General features: G+C 36.0%; 2 protein-coding genes across 3 annotated transcripts; one reads left to right on the top strand and one right to left on the bottom strand.

Annotated features, from left to right (window-relative positions):
• Window positions 1-1,510: 1,510 nt before the first annotated feature.
• LOC132618059 (external alternative NAD(P)H-ubiquinone oxidoreductase B1, mitochondrial-like) lies at window positions 1,511-14,656 on the bottom strand. Its single transcript, XM_060333115.1, has 10 exons — window positions 14,503-14,656; window positions 13,615-13,888; window positions 13,094-13,297; window positions 12,474-12,724; window positions 12,163-12,382; window positions 11,757-11,861; window positions 3,688-3,951; window positions 3,412-3,533; window positions 1,870-1,989; window positions 1,511-1,772 (listed from the first exon to the last, which is right to left on the bottom strand). The coding sequence occupies exons 1-10, from the start codon at window positions 14,580-14,582 to the stop codon at window positions 1,685-1,687; spliced, it is 1,728 nt and encodes a 575-aa protein (XP_060189098.1). The 5' UTR covers window positions 14,583-14,656; the 3' UTR covers window positions 1,511-1,684.
• Window positions 14,657-22,370: 7,714 nt separating this feature from the next.
• On the top strand, window positions 22,371-25,039 carry LOC132619153 (FBD-associated F-box protein At5g22730-like). 2 transcript variants are annotated; one of them, XM_060334109.1, is made up of 3 exons: window positions 22,371-22,835; window positions 24,192-24,377; window positions 24,705-25,039. In XM_060334109.1, the coding sequence occupies exons 1-3, from the start codon at window positions 22,521-22,523 to the stop codon at window positions 24,714-24,716; spliced, it is 513 nt and encodes a 170-aa protein (XP_060190092.1). In that variant the 5' UTR covers window positions 22,371-22,520; the 3' UTR covers window positions 24,717-25,039. The 2 variants fall into 2 exon arrangements, with proteins under 2 accessions (XP_060190092.1, XP_060190091.1); XM_060334108.1 differs by having other exon boundaries at window positions 22,371-23,698.
• The last annotated feature ends 772 nt before the right edge of the window (window positions 25,040-25,811 follow it).

Raw genomic sequence — 25,811 nt, 5'->3', positions numbered from 1 at the left:
GATCTTCCCGAAATGGTGAGATTTCCTCTAGTCTTTGAGGATTCGTTGTGTTTGAACTTTGAAGCGAGAAAATGAACCTTCTGCCATTTTAACGACAGGACAAACGCGGGTGAGGCAGATATGGGACAAATTTTCAATAAAATCTTGCCCAAAATGGCCGAGCACGGCCTGTAAAAACAACAGGGCTTCTGTGATTTTCGTTTATGTTGAAGGAGAGAGAGAGAGAGGGAGTTGTGCGGCTGATGTTTCTTTTGTTGATTAGGGTAGGTGATGAAGTTTAAGAGCAATGGGTCGGGTCGGGTATTAGGATAGTGGGCTGGACTGGGTAATTTGGACGAAATGGGTTGGTTGGGTTAAGAAATGTGTGGGCTGATCCGTTTAAATGTATGGTGGGCGGGTTCCATGAGTTAAGCGTTAGCCCAAACGGTTTTTGGGGTTAATTAAGGACTGAATTAATATTTTGGGCTTTTAAAATAGATCAAATATATTATGTAGTAATAATAATAATAATAATAATAATAATAATAAATTTCATAATTTAGCGTCAATATAATAATCTTATCATTAGTACATAAAATATGAGCAAAGTAATAATAGAGTAAAAATATTTCCTAAGTTATATCTTATGATCAATACGTAATAAGTAAATAGCGATGTACGACGTATTACTATTTAACAATATTAATATAGTAGTAGAAATTATAATAAAGTAAGGGTGAAAATAAGATACTGATTTATTAATAACTTAGAAGCTCGAGAAAATGAATTTGAATAAAGGAGGGGCAAAATTGAGTGTCAACACCAACAAGTAACTCGAACTATAATTAATTATCGAGGTTTGTTGAACTATTAAGTTGTTATATGGACTAGTTACAACTCTTGAGCCCAATAATGAACCCAACTAGTTGTTTCCATTTGAAATCTGCTGGTTGTTGAATCGATGGCTTCTAGCATGGTGAAGTCGACTTTATCACTGCTGAACTCAAATAATTTCCAGTTATTTCAGGTTAATCTGGGCGGGGTTGGATTTATGGTTGGAGCCACGTGGACCAGTAAATCAGCACTATCGACTTAATTAAATCTGCACATGCCCATCTCATAATTCTATTAAAAGGAGTGACATTTTTAACCTAAAATTAACGTTAAAGCCAATGTGAGTCCAATAGGTGAAAGAAGGGTACTTTAACACGAAAATTAATGTTAAGAGCAACTAGAGCCCAATAAGTGGAAGGAATGACATTTTTAACCCGAAAATTAACGTTAAGGGCAGTTGGGATCCCAATAGGTAGAAGGATGAGAAATTTAAGTCATTTTCAATATGTTAAGGGGCATATTTTGGGGTCCAAAAAGGTAGAACGATGATAAAGTTAAGTCAATTACAATACGTTAAGGACATATTTTACTCTTTTCCGAAAATAAAATGAAATAAACCAAATCAACCATCCAAAAGGTTGGGTTAATATATATCAAACAAAACCTATAGGTTCTAATAGAAGTGCGGTTCAATAAATAAGACAAACGAGGAAATATATATTCTTATGTAATATATGTGAGTATAAACAAATTATAAATTACTATTCGATTTACAGTAAAAGTTTATACAAATAGAAAATTATTGCATCATATTAATTTGCTAATAGAAAATTCTTGCAAAAAGACAGTCTAAAATGGGGTCTCAAAGCCATCATATTCGACTTGAATCTCGTCCGAAAATGTATCTTCTTGTCCAGTCCCATACCACTAGAATCCTTGTACGCCAGCTAACTTGCTTGCTGAAATGCAAATATTATACAATTAGACTCGTGTAAAAAAAACATTATTAATTAAGTGAACCAAAGTAGCTAGATGTGAAATACACTAATCAATCACCTTGCATAGACAGAATACCAGAGCCACTGTGTGCTACGACCCATTGAAACCCAGTCTCCAGGAAGTTCTGCTGCTGCTTTGCTCCCACCTAAAGGTGCAAATTGCCCTAAATGCCGATACCTGAAATATGATATATTCACAAGTCAAGAACATTAGACAGAGGAGAAATTAGGACCTTTATTGAGTAGACCAATTAAGCAGATACGGATCTAAGATTTTAAGCAAGTGTGGAGAATCATTGCATAGTCGCAATTTCTTTGTGATGATGTGTGTGAACTTAGTACTCCGTATCAGTGGCGGGGCCAGAATTTTCGTTGAGGGGATTCAAAATATAAAAAAGTAAACATACAAAGAAACCTAAGGGGGTTTAACATCTACTATATATACATAAAAAATAATTTTAACCTTTTAAAAACAGTATTTTTTTTCCGCCGAGGGGGTTCAGATGAACGCCCTCGACTCTATATGGCTCCGCCACTACTCCGTACATTTCAATTTATACGTGACATAGTTTCACTTGACATGGAATTTAGCAGAAAGGTAGACTTTTGAATTTTGTAGTCGTAATATTCATGTAGGTGTAAGAATTTTGCAGCGTGTAGTCTTAAACATGTCATATCATTTGTATGACTATAGAAGCATCTAATTAAGGTAAAATGAGAAGTTTAAAGCCAAGTGTCTCTAGATATATAATATAACACATTCTTTTTTTAACAGATTAATAAGGAAATAGTGACATAAACTGAAAGCGGAGGGAGTATCAGATATTTATTCTTTACTTTGGACTTTTCTACTAGATATAGTTTCAATCAAAGCACATATATATGCCCGAATCAGCTGCTAACATGCTCTATTCACCCCAACAATAAGTCTTGAATCATGCTAGTGTAAGGAAGTTAATCAAACTAGCTAAGAGAAACTCTAGCACTACTTGTGCTATTAATTCTTTTTTATGAAAGTTGAACGCGAAAGAATGATGCTTAATTTGTAGAAGAAGAAAGAAACAAGGAAGTTTATATCTTGGCTACGAAGTTCAAAACAACAATTGGAAAAGGATTAAGAAACAAAGGGAATAACCAGCAGTACATGTCGAGTGGAGATGAATATGCAACACTTGGATTGACTTAAATGGGAACATAAGCTTATCAATAAGTCCTGAATGTCATTTACCTACATCGGCAACCTATTAAATTGAAGAATTAGCTTAAGAGCATAAAGCTCAAATGCTCAATGATTCTCTACCCAAAAAACGGGGTAAAAGAGAGGCAGAAACAATCGTAACAACTGGTGAGCCTGTTTACTGGTAGAATCTCCTTGAAGCTTAAGTTCAAGAAATATTTTTGTTACATGTGAAACTAAGTGCCAGTGAATGAAAAGTCTGATCATATGCACATCAAATTCATGTGTGACAGAGTGTGTAGAAACAAATAACAGAATCATGTCTATATAGGAAAACTTGACTAGCTGTAGGTTTTTCCAGTACACTCGTACATGCAACAGTGAAGTAAGAAAAGTAATTCACTCAAGAAGAGGAAGCCATACGTGAAGGGTCGAAATGCATGACGCCCGGCACTTCCAAAGAGGCGAGGGCCTTCAGGGTTAGCGTTGCATTTTTCCCAACGGTTAAAGCAACCAGCAAGATATGAACCTTGTTGAGCAGCTACCTACCATGCAAATTTTTGTTTAAAAAATGAAATAGCAAAAAAATGAAGTAAAAGAAAAAAGGAACAGTCCTCACGTACATTTCCTTTGACTATGGGAATACAAGGGAATACACTAGGATAGCATCAATGAACACAATCATGAGGGAACTTATACCTGAGCAGTAGCTGGTAGACTCTTCATTTGGGAATCTACATGAGAAAGGGCTAACTTAAATCCTTCAATATCTACTTCCTCTCTTTCATTTCCCTCTGAATCCTTGAACAACTCCGTTACTTCAAACAAATGGTTGCTCTTCAGGTACAATTCCACTTGAGGATATCGGATGATTATGTCTTCCAGAACATCTTGGAATTCTTCAATAGTTAAGGTTCCAGAACGATCCGTATCCGCAGCTTCAAAAATGGTTGAAATATCTTCCTGAACCACATAAGACGCACGAAAATGCAAATTGAAGGTGAAAAATATAAAGGCATGTCAATATTATGAATCTAGTAAATGTTAACTGTTCTGCTAGCAGAAGATAGTAAAGGATACAATAATCCTCATAAACTATAGTATGTTTTATCCTCTGTTTTTTTTCTTTACGTCCCGTCTCTGTTGCTAATGTTGCTAAGATATCAAATATTTTAACCTGAGAAGCAATAGTACTAGCCCTGCAGGCCACTTCTAATATTGCAAAATCAAATTCATTGAGTATTCGGTTTGTCTTATATCTGTTAGGATTGGAAAAATCTTCCATTCATAACCGGAACAGAATTACAATAGGAGGAGCAACTCTCACACTCAACCTTTCGATCACGAATGATTTTCATGCCCAAGATATGTTGTGCAGGGCCTAAGTCTTTCATATCAAAGAACTTAGACAAATCTTTCTTCAAGTTGTTGATCATAGTTGCATCCTGGCCTACTATCAGCATATCATCCACATAGAGCAGAAGGATGATAAATTTTCCATCGGGGAACTTCTTCAAGTACACACAATGATCTGCAGTTGTTCTTTTGTATTGATGTTTCAGCATGAATGAGTCAAACTTTTTGTACCATTGCCTTGGGGCTTGTTTGAGACCGTAGAGACTCTTCCTTAACTTGCAAACGAGATGCTCTTTCTTTGGGATTCGGAAACCATCGGGCTGCTCCATGTATATTTCTTCCTCCAAATCACCATGCAGAAAAGCTGTTTTCACGTCCATCTGCTCAAGTTCAAGATCCATACTTGCCACCAATCCGAGAACCACTCGGATAGACATCATCTTCACAACCGGCGAAAAAATCTCATCAAAGTCGATTCCTTCCTTCTGTTGGAAACCTTTGACTACGAGCCTTGCCTTGTACTTCACGATATTTCCGCTAGCATCTTTCTTGAGCTTGAAGACCCATTTGTTCTTCAAGGCCTTCTTTCCCGGAGGAAGTTTCACCAACTCATATGTTTGATTCTTTTGTAAAGAATTCATTTCTTCCTCCATGGCTTGTCGCCAATTGGATTTTTCACGATGAGATTGAGCTTCTTGAAAGCTCTCTGGCTCCCCCTCGCTGGTAAGAAGGATCCATTCTGTTGGCAAGTATGACCTTTGAGGGATTAACCCTCGTGCAGAACGTCGAACTTGATTATTTCCAGCTGCGTCTTGGGGTGAAGGCTCCCCCTGCTCAAGAATTTCTTCGTTTTGATCATCATCAACATCTGCCGGATCAATGTTTTCTTGTTCATCATGGACATTATCATGAAGTTCCTCGTTGTTGAGAGGAATGTGTGGTGATTCAGGGACATCATCTGGAGCATGATAACTTCGTTGCTTGTTGACTGTTGGAGCACACTCATGAAACTGGTTTTCATGGAACACGACGTCTCTACTTCGAATCACTTTCTTCATTTCGGGATCCCACAGCCTGTATCCGAACTCTTGATCTCCATAGCCGATAAAGATACACGGAGTTGATCTGAGATCAAGCTTCTGCCTCAACTCCTTGGATACATGCACAAATGCCTTGCACCCGAACACTTTCAAGTGAGAATATGAAATATCTTTCCCAGACCATATCTTTTCTGGAACTTCAAAGTTCAATGGGACTGAAGGTGACCTGTTTATAAGATAACAAGCTGTCAGAACAGCTTCGCCCCAGAATGGCTTTGGCAGTTTAGCCATACTAAGCATGCATCGGACTTTCTCAACAATAGTGCGGTTCATTCTTTCAGCTACACCGTTATGTTGTGGTGTTCGTGGCACCGTTTTCTCATGTCTGATCCCATGTTCAGCACAATATGCCAAAAACTCCCGGGAAGTGTACTCGCCTCCATTGTCGGATCGGAGGCATTTTAGCTTCTTTCCAGTCTCCCTTTCTACCATAGCATGGAATGTCTTGAAACGATCGAATACTTGATCCTTCGATTTGAGACAATAAGCCCAAACCTTCCGTGATGCGTCGTCGATGAATGTCACGAAGTATTTGCTACCACCAAGAGATTCTTCTTCAATGGGTCCACACACGTCAAAGTGGACAAGGCTCAGCAACTCGGAACGATTCTTTCTGGTGGAACTGAAAGAAACTCTATGTTGTTTCCCGAATAAACAGTGATCACAGGGATCCAAAGTTACGTCTTTATCTATTGAGATGGCTTCTTTCTTTGCAAGAGTCGTCAATCCCTTCAGACTCATGTGGCCCAATCGTCTATGCCACAAGTTTGGCGATGTCTCTTCTTCAACTGCATTGAGACTCGGTCGATACAACTTTACATTGGTTTTGTAAAGAGTACCACAAATATGTCCTCTAGCAATAACCATAGAGCATTTGGACAGCTTCCACGTACCATCCTTGAACAGATTTCCATACCCCTGTCGATCCAGAGCTACTCCTGAGATCAGATTAAATCTCAGATCCGGAACATGACGAACCTCTTTTAACACAAGTGAGCTTCCATTGCTGGTTTTTATGTGCACATCACCAATGCCAACAATGCTCGAGAAACTAGTGTTGCCCATCTTCACAACGCCGTGGTCTCCAGATTTATAAGTACTGAACAAATCCCGGTGTGGAGTGGCATGGAATGATGCAGCAGTATCAATCACCCACTCAATATCATTTGTGCCCACGTGTAGGCATGCTTCCTCTCCGCATGTAACAAGTGCAATGTCTGGTGACATGGTGACCATGGTTGTCACGACCCAACCCCGTAGGCCGTGACTGGCGCCCTAGTTGGGCACCCTGACATACTTATTCAATCGAATCACACACAAATAGCATATACGGCCATAAATACTATATGCCGTCTCAAACTATATCAAACTAATTCAAACACATCTCAACGCAACCGTATGCGGATATATATATCAAAAAGCCGGCAAGGCTATCAAATGTATGAAAAGCCGACAAGGCTAACAGATGTATCAAAAGCCGACAAGGCTAACGGATGGCGCAACGGCCCAAAACATATACAAAGTGCACGCCGACAAGGCTGCCATAACGAATAGGGTCACACGAACACATCTGTACAAAAGTAGGCACACACACCCACAAATACGTCTACAGACCTCTAACAGACCAAGCGAATCATATGGCGGGACAGGGCCCCGCCGTACCCCTGAACGAATATATATACATACATAGCGAACAAAAATATATACCAAAAGATATGCTCTGAAAGGAGAAGAGCACTCCAACAGCAAAAAGGGGGTGTCCTAAACCGGTGGATCACCAAACTGTGCGTCTGTACCTGCGGGCATGAAACGCAGCCCCCGAAGAAAGGGGGTCAGTACGAAATATGTACTGAGTATGCAAAGCAGGATATACAGAAGCAAACCTGAGACATAAACGAAATAGTAGTACAGAGAATAGGTACAAATCCATCGTATCAAAATGTTTACTTTAAAAATATGTAAGTCATGTAGAAGGTACAGAAGAATATGGTCGCCCGCCCGTCGATGGCGCCATAACACAGCATCACACCAGAAAGGTTTCAAATCTCCGAATCCCCGTCACATATCATAACCCAGCATAACGCCATACACACCATAACATCATATATAAGTGGAACCCGACCCTCTTTGGCGAGTAGCTCGGTGAACCATAAGCACAGCATAACTCCGGAGTATATCAAAGTGCGCACGACAACAGAACCGGCCCGGGACTCGGCGAAGGGAATAACAGAATGCACGAGTAGAGTCGTGAGTAGTCATATGCATAAAATCATTATCATAACCTCAAACATAAGTAAAATGATCATACTTGCAAATCGAAGTAATAGTTATATCAAATTCTTTCAAAAGTTCTCCGAATTACATAAAAGAACGTCGCGGGACCCACGGACGGGTATTTATCCGAGTCGGGCCCGCCTATAGAAATCATACTCATCATAGGCCATGCAAACTCATACGAAAATATCAAAACAATCCGAGCCTTTATGCGAAAGATATGACATTCAAAAATTTCGAAATTCTTTAAAGTGAAACCTTTTTATACAAAGTTCGGAAGGCGATTATTTCAAAGACGTAATGGTTCATACTTTTATCAAATCATACATGAGAGTGCCAAGGAATATATATAGATCATACCGTGCTCGGATTTCGAATCATAGGATTTTCCTAAAGGTTCGTAATCTAGCCTATCCAAACTAAGGCATGCCAAAAGAAGGAAGGTGGGAGCTTTACATACCTCGAACGCCCTCCAAGCTAGCCGATCTAAAGTTAATCCCAATCTACGCCTCGGGCTCCCCAAGGCCTACAAATATGCCAACGAATATCCAATATTAACCATAGGCACTTAAGCAATTTATTTATTCCAAACTAACTCTAAATTCTACAGAAAATTCGGCAGCATTTCCCCTGTAAATAGGCCAACCCGAGAATTTATCTCGCTCAAAATTAACAACAACAACCACAATAACCAACCTAGCAACATCAATAATCAATTCGAAAGGCAATATTACATTAATACTCTCTTTTTCATCATTCAACAACATTCATAATAACTAACTCGACGGCTTACATTCAAGCCACAATATCGCTCGTACATCCAATTATCAACCCGAATCTTTACCAACAATATTCAAAGACATTCTAAACAATTCACAAAAATTTTCCAACAATCCGATAATTTAATCCAATGTGGCCGAAAACAGCCCCCCAAAAACCGAGAACAGCCCTCCTTTCACATTCCTCAATTTCAATTCATGTTTTGTATCACAATTCACAATATATCGATGTCATTTTCACAAATATACGACTTACATCAAACGCACAATAAGACTCAAATCAGCCCACAAAATCTCAACATCAATCTTGAGTTATTAATTGCTCATTTCCAACTAGAATTCATAACGACGACGATTAAAACGTTAAGCGATACTAATTCATTCTTTGTCAAACATTTGGGGGCTATACACGGCTACATTACACACATATATACATATATTAATGATTCGTATTCTCTTCTCCACTCTACAACAATTAATCATGATACAAGAATTAATTCATCAATTCAATCACAACACCCATTTACACAATCACACCCACACTACACGGCTAGCACACCCATCACACAACCCACTTCCAACATTCCATATTTCATGATTTTTATCCATTTTAGCATACTACAATATGCATACAACATTTATAACTCAAAAACAAGATTAGAACTCACCTTTCTTTTTTCAATCCACCAAATAGGCTAGGGTTTGCAAATGGGCAAAATGAGTAGTTGGATGACCCAAACAATACTTCCACGCTACTTAGGGACCTCAATATAGTGGGTTTACACCAAGGAATTATTTTTGGAGTGGCTTGAAATGGGGTTGGATTTTTCTATGGTTTGGCCGAGAATGGTGGAGTTTTTCACCTTCTTGATCTATTTTTTTTTAAGTGTTGTACAATGAGAGAAGATGACTTAAGGTCATCTTTTTTTTAAGTCCCACAAACTATCTCTTATTGTCTTTGGCCCACACAATGTGTTGGACCAATTAAAATTGGCCACACAATGTGTGGGGGCCATTCAATATACAAGGCCACCAGCCCACCATGGCATTTTTGCACAACATTTTTAATTCCAATTTTATGAATTGTGGTCCCAATTTTTCCTAAGTGTTCAATACCAACAATTTCATATACAACTTATATCTCAAAATAAAATCAAATGGTCAAAAATCCCGACTTCAATTCCCGGAATAGTCTTGGCCTTAATTTATCATAGTTAATCCGGGTTGTCCCAATGTATAAAAATACGGGACGTAACAATGGTCTCACCATCTTCCTTGCTCGAACTCTGGTTAGTTTGAGGCTGCTCCCGTTTAAGCTTTCGACACTCCACCTTCTTGTGGCCATAGTTGCCACAATAGTTACAATAGCCCTCGAACCAAGTGTTGGTATCGACGGACTTTCCCCGCTCTCGTGATCTCCCTCGAACTTGAGATCTTCCTTTACTTTGACCTCGACCTCTACCTTTGCCTCGGCCTCTTCCTCTTCCTCCGCTTCTACCTCCGTTGCGTCCACTATTTTCAGAAACAAGGGCATATGATTGATCTACCCCGGCTTCTTTTCTTCGCGATTCCTCGTTTATTAAGGCGTCCGTGACCATCTGCATGGTCACCTTACCATTGGGGGGCGGAATTACTGAGAGTGATGACAAGAGTCTCCCAGCTATCAGGTAGAGAACTTAGGAGCAAGATTGCTTGCTCCTCATCTTTGAGAACCCATTCGGCTGCACTTAGCTGGTTCACGAGATCTTGGAACTGACTTGTGTGTTCTGTGACAGAGGTACCGCTACGTAGCTTGTGATTTACCAATCGCCTCATCAACAATGTTTTATTTCGAGCCGTTTTTGCTTGGTACATACTCCCAAGCTTTTCCCAAAGTTTGTAAGCACTCGTTTCCTGCGCGACATGATGGAATACACTATGGTCAATCCACTGTCGAATTTGTGCGACCGTTTTCCTATTCATTCTTGCCCATTCTTCGTCTGTCTTCTTGTCGGGTTTGGCACCTTTATTTTCAAGCGGCTCGGCTAAATCCTTAAAATTTAACAAGTCCTCCATACGAGGTTTCCATATGTTATAATTTGAAGATGTTAGCGAAATCATGGTATCCGATGATGATTTCTCCATGATAAAGTGCACCTAATCTGCTTGTACTGGACTGTGGAAGCAGAATCAGGCAAAACGGGACTCACGGTTGAATCCGGAATGGTCGAAAACCTAGGGAACCGGTCTGACCAATCTGAAAACCGAACAAAAACAGAGTGAACCGGGCTGCACTAATTCAAACCGAACCGGGCCGGTTTAACCACTGGCTGGTTGAAAGAGTCAACAAAAGCATGATGTGACTATTGGACTTTGACCAGATCTGGTTCTGGTCAAACGGGTTGGTCGGATCGGGTTTCTCCTGTCGTCTTCTTCGGCGAGCTGGTGGCGGAGCGGCGGCGGCGGCGATGGTGGACAGAAAAACTTTGATTGGACTTTTGGAGGCCTTCCGGTGGTCGAAAAATTTCGAAAATTATATATTCGGAATCCTCGGAACGAGATCTTTCTAATGGTATACTCAGAGCACAATTTTGGGACAAAAAATTTTTGATTGAAAATTTTACGAAACTTTAAAAGATTGGCCTGGAAGATTAACCAAGCTCTGATACCACTTGTTAGGATTGGAAAAGTCTTCTATTCATAACCGGAACAGAATTACAATAGGAGGAGCAACTCTCACACTCAACTATTACAAAAAACCAATCCTAAACTGTATACATATATCTCACTCAAGTGTTTTCCTTACTGTTTTTCTCTCTTGCTCTTGGTGATGCTACAAATGATAGAAAGTTTCCCTATTTATAGGGATGAAATGAACCTATTGATGTCATTTGTGACTCAAGCAAGCACTTGACAATTTATCAAATACAAGGAAGATGTTTTCTTCCTTAAAACAAGGAATATGTTTTCTTCCTCAAAACAAGGGAAATATTTTCTTCCTTAAAAATAAGGGAGATGTTTCCTTCCTCAAATTATGGGATGGACCCAACAATATCTACAAGGCATAAGCATCAGTAGGTAAGGAACAATTCTTTGTTATGGTGCTTGATGGCTGTGTACTTTACTAATTAAGATTTTTTGGGACTAAACTATATTGGAATTTGGGACTATGCTTTGCTTATCATGAAAGTCGAAGAAAGAAGAAAAAGCAGAGTTGGGGAATAGATTAAGAGTTCCTGAAATACTTTAGGCAATAGCTACTTGGTCAAGACTAGCATACCATAATTTTACGTTGATCTACGGTTGTACAATCACCAATAGCATACACATCGGGACAACCCTTTACTCGCAACCATTCATCAGTTGCTAGAACCCATCTCTTTCCCTGCCAAAGAAAAAGGGTGAATATCACATGGTCATGATTAACTTAACTTGCACTTCTGCCATTCAGAAAATCTAACAATGTATACGGACCCAAGATTTAGAATAAGTGATTCAAAATGAGCGTGTTCTTATTATATGTATACATATTAATCTGTTGTGCATATGAATGTATAGTCCAAGTTGAAAGCAATGAGTTCAGTTGAATGCACAGAACCCACCTGAGGCTACCACAACTCAGCACGGGCTTCATTGGTGCTTAAAAATACAATAGACAAATAAGGGGGATCATAGTGCAAACATACCTGGCCAATTTCTTCCATGAAATCCCTCACGAATGGGCGAGTACCAACTCCAGTTGACCACACAACCATACCATGGGGTACAACAACATATTCTCCTGTAGATTTTACTTTCATGTTAACTGAATGTTCAGAAACACTCACAACACGGCAACCTGTCAAAACCTCAATTCCATCTCTTTGAAACTTTTGTTCAGCAAAACAGCTAATTCTTTCATCAAACCTGCACATAATCAATACATTATGATCTCTAATAAGTTGTCCAATATTCGAATCTAGTCTTCGAAATTGACACTAAAGTTCATGAGTATTACGTGTTCAGGATATGATCTCCAGACTGGATGACTGTAATCTTCACTAAATCCTTGACTGAAGGATACAATTTTACCAAATCCTCGTGGACAAAGTCATGTAGCTCAGCTGCAAATTCCACTCCAGTTGGACCCCCTCCAACTATAACAAAATGGAGATTGGTCCTTCGCTCTTCTTCACTTAAGCCCGGGAGCACAGCTTTTTCAAAACAATCTATTACCGTTCTCCGTATCTTCTGAGCATCTTCGACTTCCTGTATGACACATGATTCACTCTTTTCAGAAATCCAAAATTTAGCAGACTTGATTACTCGGAAGGTCACTCAACTAATAGAAATTGTGCAAAAAGTCACTCTGTTTTGTCATTTCACATACAAAGTCACTAACTACATTCAGGTGATATTTCCGGCCACTTAGCTGACGTGGCAACATTTTGCCGTTGCCAAAATCGCCCATCTTACTTTAATAAATTAAAAAAGACCATCAATATGACTAATGAGTCCAAAACTATCTAATTAATGAGGTCTTAAAATACATGTAGTTGTGTATTGTGTAGAGAAAATGTGCTATGAATCCGCCATCTGAATTAATCAGGGAAAGAGCATAGAGGCAGAGAAGTCTACCTTCAGAAAGTGACAATGTTCCACGACACCTGGAGTGTTAAAAGTATTCACTTGAGCTCCTACTGCTACAACCAAATAATCATATTCTAGCGAAAAATCATTCTCTCCAACCAAATTTTCCACAAGAGAATGGCAAACGACTTTATGGTTTTCAGGATCAATCTTGAGACATTCTGCTTCCCAAAATTGAATTTCTCCATTTCTCTGTACGAATAAACAAAAACTCAACAAAATACATAGGTAGTATCAATCAAGTGTCCAGTTATATACTCGTATTTACACCAAACTACATGGATTTACTATAATTAAGTGATAAATCGATATGATAATACACATTATTAACCATGATTAACTGATAAAACAATATGTTAAAGATACATGTCATGCATTTATTTGTTTAGTGCAAACATCAGATGTGGCAAACATCAGATGTGAGTAAGTTTTTCCTGTCAAGTTGCCTCCACGTCTTTTTTTTTTTTTTTTTGAACACCGAAACAAGTTGTTATGAGAGCTCATCTTACCTTCTTTATGATATTCCTGACTGGCTCTACAACGCTTCGTGCCTCAACAGTTCCACAAGTGACACTAGGTAACAATGGAGTAAATGCAAAGTAATTTCGCGGAGAAACCACTTCGACATCATAGGAAGAAATATCCATATCCTTTAGGAAGCTGGTACCAGCCCATCCTGTTCCAAGTACCACTATTTTCTTCTTCTTTGAATCTGATCGACTCCTTTCAATAACTTTTTCATTGTTGTCTACATTTTCTGCATATACCATGAGACCCCCGCTACTGTAACAACCAGCAGAAAAAAATAAGTAGTAAAATCCAATGTAAGATCGCATAAGAAAAAATTAAAGGTCAGCCTCTAAGAAATATTACATGCATACTACATCTCATAAAAGTACAATTTAGGGAATTGACATTTAACGATCTCATATTTTACGGAATTAATCATCTTTGTTTGCACAAGAATATGTGGAGCTTCGCATGTTTGAAAGCACGGGAGAACTTCATTTGTTGATATTATTATGGTTCATTCAAACATTATTATACCTTCCCTATTCATCACGGGTTGGTTATTTGTCATCATGGTTTAGCTTGCGATGTGTTTGGAAGCCCTCGGTCAAACTAGTATTTTACTGTGAGCCGACAAGGAATTCTAGTTCTTGACTGAACAATTGGAACAAAAGGGCCCAACCATAAGCCCAAAGGTGACCCTTTCGGAGCAAATGAAGTAGGGGGTAAACGAGAATTGATGGAAGATAGGATCACACGTGAGAGGACGCGTTGAAAACATAATTAAATAAATAGAACAGTGTGATCTTTCTAACAATTTAGAACTACAAGAGAAAAAAGAGACATTGTAAGTATCTGCAAACATTAAGGGATCAAACAGAAAATACCTGATACTAGAGACAACCAAAAGCCTGGAATAAGAAGAGCGGATATGAAGAGCTCTTTTCAAATATGAGAAACCCCTCATCTTCGTCAATTATTCCCTCAAAATGATCAAATATTGACAAACTTAGTTTTGTATTTCTTTTACATAATCTGCTTAATTAGTTTTGTATTTTCTGTTACATGATCTGCTTAATGGCTATGGAACAAGTGAGTATTGAACATAGTCTGAAAGTGTTGAACGTGGCAGCTTCTAACCCGAGTCTACACCGGACTAACAGATCTTAAAAGCGTTAATTAAGTTTAATGCCACTTGTAACTTCCTCTTTCCAAAGTCCAAATTATTATTTTAAATAAATCAACAATTCATAAATTAAATGTTTTTTTTAAATCAAGAAAAGAGTATTTTTTGAAGGGAAAAAAAAATAGGAAAGGGAACAATGAGAACGGCCACACTAATTATGTGAAAGACTACACCTATATCATTAAACTATAAGCCTCGACAGTAATTTCTTTGTTTAGCTTCTGTGTATTCGATTTTTAGATTGCTACCGCATATTATCACCTGTTTAGTCTGACTTTCAAAATCAATTTATTTTAAAAAGTATTTCTATCAGTAAAAACATTTTTGTTAATATGCTTCTATCAGAATATGTATTTAGTGAACAAGTTTTATATTTTAGTTACTTAATTTTTAGTTAGCTGATTTTTATATGACAAATAAAAAAATAAAAAAATAAAAGGAATTTTTATGTTATAAGTCTTTGGAGGATGACCGGGAGTTGATTTTTCCTAAAGCTCTATAACAAACAAAAAGCTCACTGTTATTGTGTGTTATCCTCACTCTCATTGTTAAGACAAATATCACACTATTGTTTATACTTTATACAAATTCCGGTGTTCGGTGTTAAATTGCTCTCTTCATTGTGAATTGTATAATGCGAACCCGAGTATGTTACATTTATGATTTTAAACTACTAATTGACTATTGTTCATAACACTATAGTACAAGAAGAAGTTTGTACGTACTTTCGACGTTGAAAAATGGATAATTAGAGTAAGGACATATTAAGGATCCACATCAATATATCATACAATATGCATCGTTATTGCCTGCCATTGATTTGCTTTAATTTTCTTAGCAAACTATCAAACATCTACAATTGCTCTGATTAACTCCAGCAGCATCACATTTGCAACTATGAGGCATCTTACTAGCTGGCCATTGGAATAGAGAGAGATTGCCACAACTAACGTTATCGCATGTCCCAGCAGCCTTGAAACTTCCTGGACAAAACTGAATGTCACCTGACATTAAAACATGAGAAGTATACACGTTAATTAGGATTTAAAAAATTAGAAACAACAAAAGAAAGCCGTCAAAGATTAACTTGCAAAAAGATAAAATATTCGCATATGTATTAGGAAAAAACAACAGAAACACTCATACCTAGCAAAGGGTTGAACAAGGTAAGAAATATTGCCAACGAGAGGAAAGAAAACACAATGTAACTCTTCATTTTTTTCAACTCTTCACTTTTCGTATAATTTGTTTGTGCTACAGCCTACAAATGTAGAACTCTTATATAGGGCTCGAAGGAATGTTTAACATTATTGCATTAGTTCAAATAAGGCAGGTAATATGGGAGGATACTAAATGAGATTTTTCCTTCTCTATCTTTTTCCTATGAGTGATACACCCGATTGAACGTAATTGTAATCGCATTTTGTGTAGACATGTCATTTCCAAAAACATAATTGATCCTTGTAAGGACTTTATTTGATTAGGTCATTTCCAACAATAAGCACGGAGCAGGAGCATTGTGGCTGCTTTCTAACTTCTCGTCAATCTCGCTTCCTTAATTGATTGCTGAAAGTGCAAGTCGATTCTTTCCTTTTTATGTATATAAAATAAAATCTTTGAGCTTCTTTGTGCTGCTCTCTCCGTTTCATTTTTACTTAGCACACCCTTTAAAGAGCTATAAATAGAATGATAATTTTACTATATCACCTCAATTTATTACTAAGACATCTAATGATTGAAATCGATTAAATAGTATTTAAAAGTTGTGCAGACAATAACAATTTCTTAAAATTTTCAACCTTAAATAATTAATAATAAGAATAAAATAAGAACAAAATGGTAATTATTTCTTGACTTTAAAATCTAAACGAATAAAATTGAACAACTATTTTTAATATGCATATAAGTAAAAATGGACAGAGGGAGTATTTTCTTGATATTCGCATATTCTTGCTCTCCTTCCTTGTTCACTTGATTCGACATATTCTTCTTGGATTGTTGTGCCTTGATCTTCTCTGATAGATTGGGTTTTCCTTTTTGGATTCAATCTCATGCCTTCCTTGCATGTGTCTGCGCTGCATAAAGAAAATATTTGTCATAATTAAAAGTGAGTTTTATTGAGTTCAAAAATTACCACATTCACTTTTAACTCATGAAACGTAGAAAAACTTGATTTTGTGCCTCATACAATTGGTTGTGAGATTTTCTTATTTGCCTCACATAACTAATACTAGTTGTGAATTTTTTTTATCTCACAAGTTGGTGGATCACTGAATTACTTTGTTCTATTTTATACGTTTTCTATTAGTCTGTCCAAGAACGAATAAAAGTATATATTTTTATATTTAAAAATAATCTAATATTAAGTCTACATTTTATCATCAGTTAATTTTTTTTATAACCGCATAAATATTATTTCATGTTTAATATATGTTTTGAAAAAATATTTCTAATTGATTTTATCTAGAATCAAATCGCATAACGTAAATTGAAGCACATGAAGTATGAGTTACTTATGAGTTAACATTCCAATCTAAAAGAAATGGCTTCATCAGAAAAAAATATTTTGCATCTCACGACTAATACTAATTGTATAACATTTATTTTTTGCCTAACAATTTTATAAATAAAAAGTTTATGGACCTAAAAATATAAAATTTGAATCAACTGACTCAATTGGTTGGCTACCTGAACTTTCATATTATTGGTAAGGGTTTGAATCCCCACATTATAATCTCATTCCCGTTTTCTCTTCCTCTACTCCAATGTAATTAAAAAAAAAAAAAAAAGACAAAAGTAAATCTAATTGTGTGAAACATAACAAAAATTTCGCCTCATCAACGATATCCAAGAAAATATGACAGGACCATAAAGAGTAAGATTTGTAGGATCTTCATGTGTCTTTAATTTCATCACATCTTTTGTCAAATCATAACAATTACATATGCATTCAAGTTCAGACACCATAATATCTCTGGTATGAGCACGCATAATATTCAATGATGTAACTAAATAAGTTTAACTAGTCTATCATGGTTTTAAACTTGTTTCGGATTAATATGTAACTAGAGTTTAAACTTGTTTCGGATTAATATGTAACTACATGGTTGAGTATAACTACATGTTTATAAATGTCACCTAAAACAGATCAGGCAAATTCTTGAAAGTCGGCAATATATTCATTATAGACTGTGATGTACACTAGCTGCCACACGTATATCTCCCACTCCCTCGGTCTCAATTTATATAAAAGTGTTTGGATTTTGAGATTTGAATAAATTACTTTTTAACAGTAAATTTTTTATATGCCTTTTAGATATTTTGAATTATTAATTATTGTATCATATAACACATTTTCAGTAGCTTTAAATATGTGAATTTTATTTCAAAAGTTTAAAAAATTCTATGTCTAAATTTATGAATAAAATTGAGAAGTTTGAATCTCGAAAATCGAAAAGTGTCACATAAATTAAAATTGAGGAAGTATTTTTTTTTTTTTCAAATTTTTCTTATTCTATTACATTTTCTTCCTTTTTATTTTTTCTTGTGGCTGTGGATTTCTTCTTCTTTCCTAGATTGATTCTACCAAAAACAAGATATTTTCAGAGCCTGCTGTCCTCCACATGTACGCTTCCATTATATATACATCCTCTGTATACTGCTAGAAAAAACACCAAAAAAATCGACAAAATCGAACCGACCCAAACCAATATAATTAGTACTAGTTTGGTTTGATTTTGATAAGAACCCAACCAAACCTCGCCGTGTATTATCCTATGAGAAACTAGGCCGAGTCTGCTATCAGGATAATCCTTACTAGGTAGGCGTTTGGCCATAGAGACCAAAAAAACATTCACTCTTTTTTGAAATTTTTGAAGTTGGAATTGGAGTCGGTTTTGGCTTTAGTTTTTGAAAATAATGTTTGGTTCTTGAAATGTATTTTTTCTAAAAAATATGAAATATGATTTATACCTCTCATTTCTAAAAACTAGTAAAATCACCCAAAGCAATTAATAAACATAATCAGTGCGAGAAATATAGTAACTATACTCGAGATCAGCTTATGGAGTGCTCAAAACTGATGGTCTCTTTCCATTAAAAGGCTGCAATTGCCAACTGGGAGGGTTACTGATGTACACAGAAAATATACCATCTCTAAATATGTTACAAAATTCTCACATGCTTATTTTCTTTTAGAGGCTTTTTAGCACTTGATGTTGAATGTTGTTAGAGTAGAGAGTAACTAAGCAACATAAGTTGTCTCTGACCAGTATAAAAAGTTGGATGAACTTTTAGGGTAAATTGAGCAACATAAAAAATTTTAGGGTAAAAATTGAAAATAGAAAAATAAAAGTAATGGTCCAAAATGAAAAAAGTGGAAAAAACAAGGTTTTGATTGTTTTGCAAATTTCAAATACAACTTCAAGTTGAATATGAAATTTGCATGGTCAAACACCATAAAATTAAAAAAGTGAAGAAAAAAATTCGGAAAAAAGTGTAATTCTCATGGCCACCAGGTCCTAAGGTTTGAGGCATGCAAACCTATTTAGACAATTTATGTTTCATTTTATGTAGTATTTTTGTTATTAGTGCGTTCATAGATAAATAATACTAATATTTTTATATTTAAAATAATTTAATTTTAAATTCTCATTTTATCTACAATTAAAAAAATTATGCTTCACGAAGTAAGTATGTTGTCATATTTATATGATTACAAGTTTTTATAACAACAACAACAACCACAAAAACAACAACAAAAGTATTATAACATGTTTAAGATAATAAATCTTTATTTTCCTACGTATCAATTCTGTATCGAGAATCAAATCACTTAAATTGAATCACAGGGGGTAAGAGTAACATCCCAAAATGCCTCCCCAATGATATATAACCAAGAAAAAATGAATATATGACTGGAGCATATATAAAGTGCAAGAATCAGAAGTATATGCATATTGTCATGGGCTGCCTTCATTGTGCCTTGGCGCCCATAACTCTGCGCACCCCGAGCGGGCCAAGCGAGTGCTAGCTGCGCAGGCGACGTGAGCTGACGATGCGCTTCGGAAGGAGCATCTGGCAAAGGGACTATGCAGGAGTCAACAAACATCTAGATATGTTGCATTGCATATCCTAAGAGTGTCAAGGGAGTTTAGCAAGGGACATGGGAGAAGCCCAAGGGCCTAGTCTGCGAATGACCGGCCACGTGTAAGCCTAAGTGTCAGTCCCGTGCGTTTCCGAGCTATGGTTGAAACCTTGGGATTTAGGGTGAGAGGACCCTTCCTAGGATGTTAAGGAATATTCTTACCAAGTTTAGGGTCATTTGAAGATTGTTTACCTATAGGCTTGACTTAGCCAAGAAGCAGTGGCATTATCGTAATTAGTTGAAGCTTTCGAAGGCTATAACTCGTTCCATGAGTGTAGGAATAGGATGAAACTTCATGAAAGTGTGAAGGAAGTCAAGAGGAAGAATTAGGAATAGACAACACCTCATTTGGAGTTGGGATCAATGAGAAAGGCCCATTATGATTCTCTGGCAAAAGGATGTCCAGTGGAGGAACTTGGGTTTATTTCTTTAGAGCATATATAAGAGGTGCAGAGGTGTTGAAAGCTCAGTCAGCCTCCCCCATGCATGCTGCCAACCAGTCGCACTAAGTGAGCAACCTTGAGGGCGGAACTCAAGGGCCTGCTTAGGTATCTCAGAAGAGTGTCCTAGGTATCCATACGAGTTAGACAACTCTATGGAGGGCGTCACGCCTGCGGGCCAGCGTTGGGCGCACAACGAGTGACGGAGGCTTGACGTATGAACTGATTATGCCCCACCGGCTATTAATTATTTGATCTCCATTTAATATTATTTTTTCTTTTATGACATTAATCTATTTTCACATTTATTAGAGTAAGGGAAAAATGAAAAAGTAACTAAATTCTATGTTATTTTAATATATAAGTATTTTAAGTATGTTGTTGTACAATAATTTCATTTGCTCCCACTAATGGGTTGATACGCATGTGGCAATGAATCCATCATTATTGATTTAATTGTTTGATTTTCTAAGCATTTTTTTTTTTAACATTGTTTGTTTTTTTAACATGGGATTCACTTTTTTTTTAATGTTGCTTGATTTTGTTAATATGGGGTCCACTTTTTTTTCCCCGTGAGTTTGGATGTGGTGGGTTCTACTTTTTTTTTTTTTTTTTTTTTTTTTTTTTTTAATACTGGTTGGTGTTTAATATGGGTCCATGAAGAACTTCTATTTTTTAATTTTTAATAAATATTTTTTGTTTAACTCATTTTACTTGTCATGTTATTTTTTACACGATTTTTTAAGGAAACGTCAATTAGAATTAGAATTTCACTAATTTACCTTATAAATTATTTGATCTCCATTTAATAGTATTTTTTCTTTTATGACATTAATCTCTTTTCACATTTATTAGAGTAAGGAAAAAATGAAAAAGTAATTAAATTCTATCTTATTTTAATATATAAGTATTTTAAGTATATTGTTGTACAATAATTTCATTTGCTCCCACTAATGGGTTGATACGCATGTGGCAATGAATCAATCATTATTGATTTAATTGTTTGATTTTCTAAGCACTTTTTTTTAATATTGTTTGTTTTTTTAATATGGGATTCATTATTTTTTAATATTGCTTGATTTTATTAATATGAGGTCCACTTTTTTTTCCCGGGAGTTTGGATGTGGTGGGTTCTACTTTTTTTTTTTTTTTTTTTTTTAATACCGGTTGGTGTTTAATATGGAGCCCAATTTTTTTTTTTTAATATTAGTTGTTATTTTTTAATATATATGGGGTCCATAATTTTTTTTACGAACGACGAAAAAGGAGCCCAACCGGCTCTTCTAAATAGTTAGAAATATTGATAATTTTAGTGATAAGAACTAAGAAGTTATCATGCATTATGCATTTAATAATAGTATTTCTATAAAGTTGTTTTTCTTTTTTATCATGTTATGTTTTAGTTTTTAAAGGTTTCGCAAATCGCTATTGCGCCATATTGATCAAATGGTCTACCATTTTCAGGACAAAAGTCCAGTTTCTTCTTAATAAAGTCTTTTCCTCCTCCGTAAAGATAAAAATGATGCAATAAATGATACATACTCCATCTATTTTAATTTACGTGGTACTGTTTGAATTTGAGAGTTAAATAATTTACTCTTTTACTATAATTTTTTTATATATCTTTTAAATATTTTAAATGGTTAATATTGTGATTTATATTATTTTTTATATAATTTTCAAGTATGTAGATTTTATTTTTTTTAAAAGTACTCCTTTGGTCTTAAATTATTGTCGCCTTTTTATTTTATACATGTCCCTTAAAAAATATTATTAAATATGATGTATATTTGACTAACTTTATTCTTACCTATGTCTAAGTTATAGACTTATAGCCTCTTTTCATTAAATGTTTACTCTATTTATATGTTATCTCCGTAAAATTCTACTAAGGGTAAAATAAAGAAAGGAAAAAAATATCGTGCCTTGAACGCGATAAATAATTTATTATAGCCACAGCTCTAGATGAGCTGGTAGCATTTTGGTCTTTTGACGACCGCCATTTATATACCGCTGCTTTTTTTTTACAAAAACAAAGAAAAAACGAAGTTGAAGTGAGTACTGAGTAGTAGCTCTACATAGTGAAGCTCTACTGTTTTCACTTGTTCCAAATCATTTGTCATTCTTCCAAAAATGCCGAGAAAGAGGAAAACTCCAAAAGACCCAAAAATCCATGAATTTAGAGGAAGACAAGATAGAATTTCCAATTTGCCTATCGAAATTATCCGTCAGATTCACTGCTATCTTCCAGTGAAAGATGCTGCCAGAATTAGTGTTTTATCCCACAAATGGCAAAGCATTTGGGCTTCTAGCCCAAATATTTATTTGGACGAAATTGATTTTGGGGCCAACTTTCAACAATACAGCAATAGAGACAAAGCGAAAAGAAACGCCTTCTTAACTTACTTGCAAAAATCCTTGGACAGATGTAACAATTGTGAAGAACAGGTTGACACTCTCGTCCTTCAAATGACAGTTGCGAATTCTTATGCTGAGTCCCTGGTCCAAAATGGATTTATTTTGCCTTGAAAAATTAGGTTAAAATGTTATACTTAGTTTAAAAACGACTTATAGTGAGCATTTTGACTTGCGTAACATTGTATTTATGAGGTTGGTTAAGTTAACTATCAAGCATTGTGAGATTAAAAATTGTTCTTTTATGCTTCCTACTCTAAGGTCACTCTTTCTATTTGATGTGCGTATTGAAGATGATGATTTCAAGGATCTCATTGCCCGGTGCCCTCAAATTGAAGAATTACGCATTGTGATTCCTATAAAATTGCTTACTATTGTAGTTTCAAATCCTACCCTGAAATTATTTGGAGTGTATCTTGTTGTGGTGGTAAAATACTAAGAGAGTCCAAAAATCTTGAATACCTAGTACTGAAGTCTGTGTGTGAATTAGAGATTAATTCCACAACAGCAGTCAGGAATTTGACTTTGTATGATGTTAATGACTAGATGGGACATTAATGCATTATATAAACAAATTCCCTCTACTTGAGAAACTCGAGATACAACAATATGTTTACAGTAAGATGCAAGTTTCTCATCAGCATCTGACAAGCTTTGTGCTGGAGGTTTATGAGGAAGTAAAGAAGGTAAGAATAGATGCTCCTAAGTTAAAATCTTTTGAGTACACGGGTGGCCTCACGTTGATTCCTGGAATTGAAGCTTCACGGGAGCTGGAATTTGTTCGAGTCCATTTAAACCCCAAAATGCTCAATGACCGTTGGTACATTTGGTTAAGAGATATTTTGGAGTCTTTTGCTCATTCCAAGTATGTAAGGCTGACTTGCCTAAATGAACAGGTAACCATATCTAAAGCTCATTGACATCAGTGTCAAAGTCTCAATTTGTTTATGATGTTCCTTTATTGCTTGGCATACTACTTTTTCTTCTTGCCTATCCCTGATTCGTGAATCCTTGTTATATATTATATATTGAGAAATACACTAATAAAGTGCTCGCTCAAGAATAGGTTAATTGGATGAAAAATGATAAACCTTTTGGCTTGAGAAGGGCAATAGGAATATAGGGTTGAATGTTAGCTAACTGTTTCTGTTCTAAATTTTATTTGTTTCAAGTATTTGGTTTTTAAGACATATATGCTACTCGTTGTTGGTTGTATCTATGACTTGGTTTCCATGTTGGCTGTTGCACTTACATTATTTGCAAATTAATAGTTTATTCTCACTTTTGTACCGTATGATATACAAGTTTGTCTATTATTTCAACCTCAACTTGAACTAGAGAATTTGTGTGGTTTTTAATCGTTATGAGTTACTCTTTAATGGTTGTCAGGGTATCATCTTTCCCGATGAGCTTAATGAGACATTACTTCCAACAATCAATGATCTCAAGACAATGGAATTGCGAATTGATTCATCTACTGTCACTTCTCAACAAATTTTAGATGGTTTTGTTTGGATTCTTCCCGGTTTGAAGACTTTGTCCTTGACTTTGGGTTCCATCACAAAATTCATTGAGGTACTTTAGAACTCCGATTGGCTTTTGCACTTTCTATTTCCTTTATTTTTTAGTGATTAATTTTTATTTGTCATTTTTGGCCCAATAACCTTCAAAACGACTAGTGCTGGCGATGACACTGCACAACTCACTAAGGTGGTACTAATGAGTCTATTATATAGATTGGCTAGGATAAACTTTTAGGATATGAATGAGGGTTCCTGGATTTGACCGTTTAGTGGAAATGTGTTGGTCTTGTTAGCTGGGAAGTATTTTTTTTTCCCTTTTGTTATTTCTGTATATGGAATTGTGCTTGACAAACTTCATATTTCATTATATCAAATGCAGTTTCCGCCGTGAGGATGATGTGAAGGCGCCCTCAGCAGAACCAGTGCACAATCCAAAATTAACACATAATGATCAGAGAGTATGCTTTCTTAGAATTAAGATCTGTTTGAACTCCATATTACTGTAGGTAGAAACAAAGAGATTGGAAATTTTTTTGTAACTGTTAATGCCAAAAATTGTTCCATGGCTTGGTCAGTTACTATGGTGCTGGACCACTTTTTTAGGAGAATGCTTTTTCAGATGTAATTTTGAGGAAAGGTTAATGTGAATAGAATGCGCAGGATAGTTGTAATTTCTTTATGAAAGCTTTGTGATTACTTAAGTAGTTTTTTATATTCATAATGCTCTCTTGATAACTCTGTGCATACCCTGTAAAATTTAATATCAACATTACTATGATTATACATGAAAAATTGAGAGCTATCTCAACATACTTGAAGGATCACAACCAAATGGCTTTGGGTTGAAAGATCGGTCAGGGCAAACTAATCAGATATGTCTCTTTCATGACTACTTAGGAGTACAGGCTTATGAGAAAAACTAATGACTACTTAGGAGTACATGGGGATCACGAAAGCTGAGCATTTTTTAACTTTGTCCTGTATCAAACCAACTATAGCCATGAATATAGACTAAGGTAACCTCATATGATGGAGCTTTAGCAAATACACTACCGTTAACAATCACTTGGTTGTTGCAATTACTAAAACAAACCACAGACGTGGTGTTTGAAATGTCATTGCAAGCCATGAGAGGACGTTCTAATCCAAACCAAGTCGATGACCCTACATCCTCATCCTTCTCTTCATCTTCTTCCATTAATGATGATAGGTTAGCATGGCTATCTGAAAGTTCCTCACAAATTTCATGCCCTGATCCATCAACTGTATAATCTAATGCAAGCTCAACATCTTCTTCCATTAATGAAGATAGTTTAGCATTGCTATTTGAAAGTTCCACACAAATTTCATGCCCGGTTCCATCAACTGTATAATCTAATCCAATCTCAACATCATCCATGTTAGATTCACTTTTCACCACTAATACCACTTTAGGTTGCATCTGCATTTCTGTAGCTATTTTCACTACCTCTTGTAACTTTCCACC

Source organism: Lycium barbarum, chromosome 11 (assembly GCF_019175385.1).
Source record: "Lycium barbarum isolate Lr01 chromosome 11, ASM1917538v2, whole genome shotgun sequence".
In the NCBI taxonomy this organism is placed as follows: Eukaryota; Viridiplantae; Streptophyta; class Magnoliopsida; order Solanales; family Solanaceae; genus Lycium; species Lycium barbarum.
Note: the sequence above shows the minus strand (reverse complement) of the source record. Positions and strands in the feature narration are given on the sequence as shown.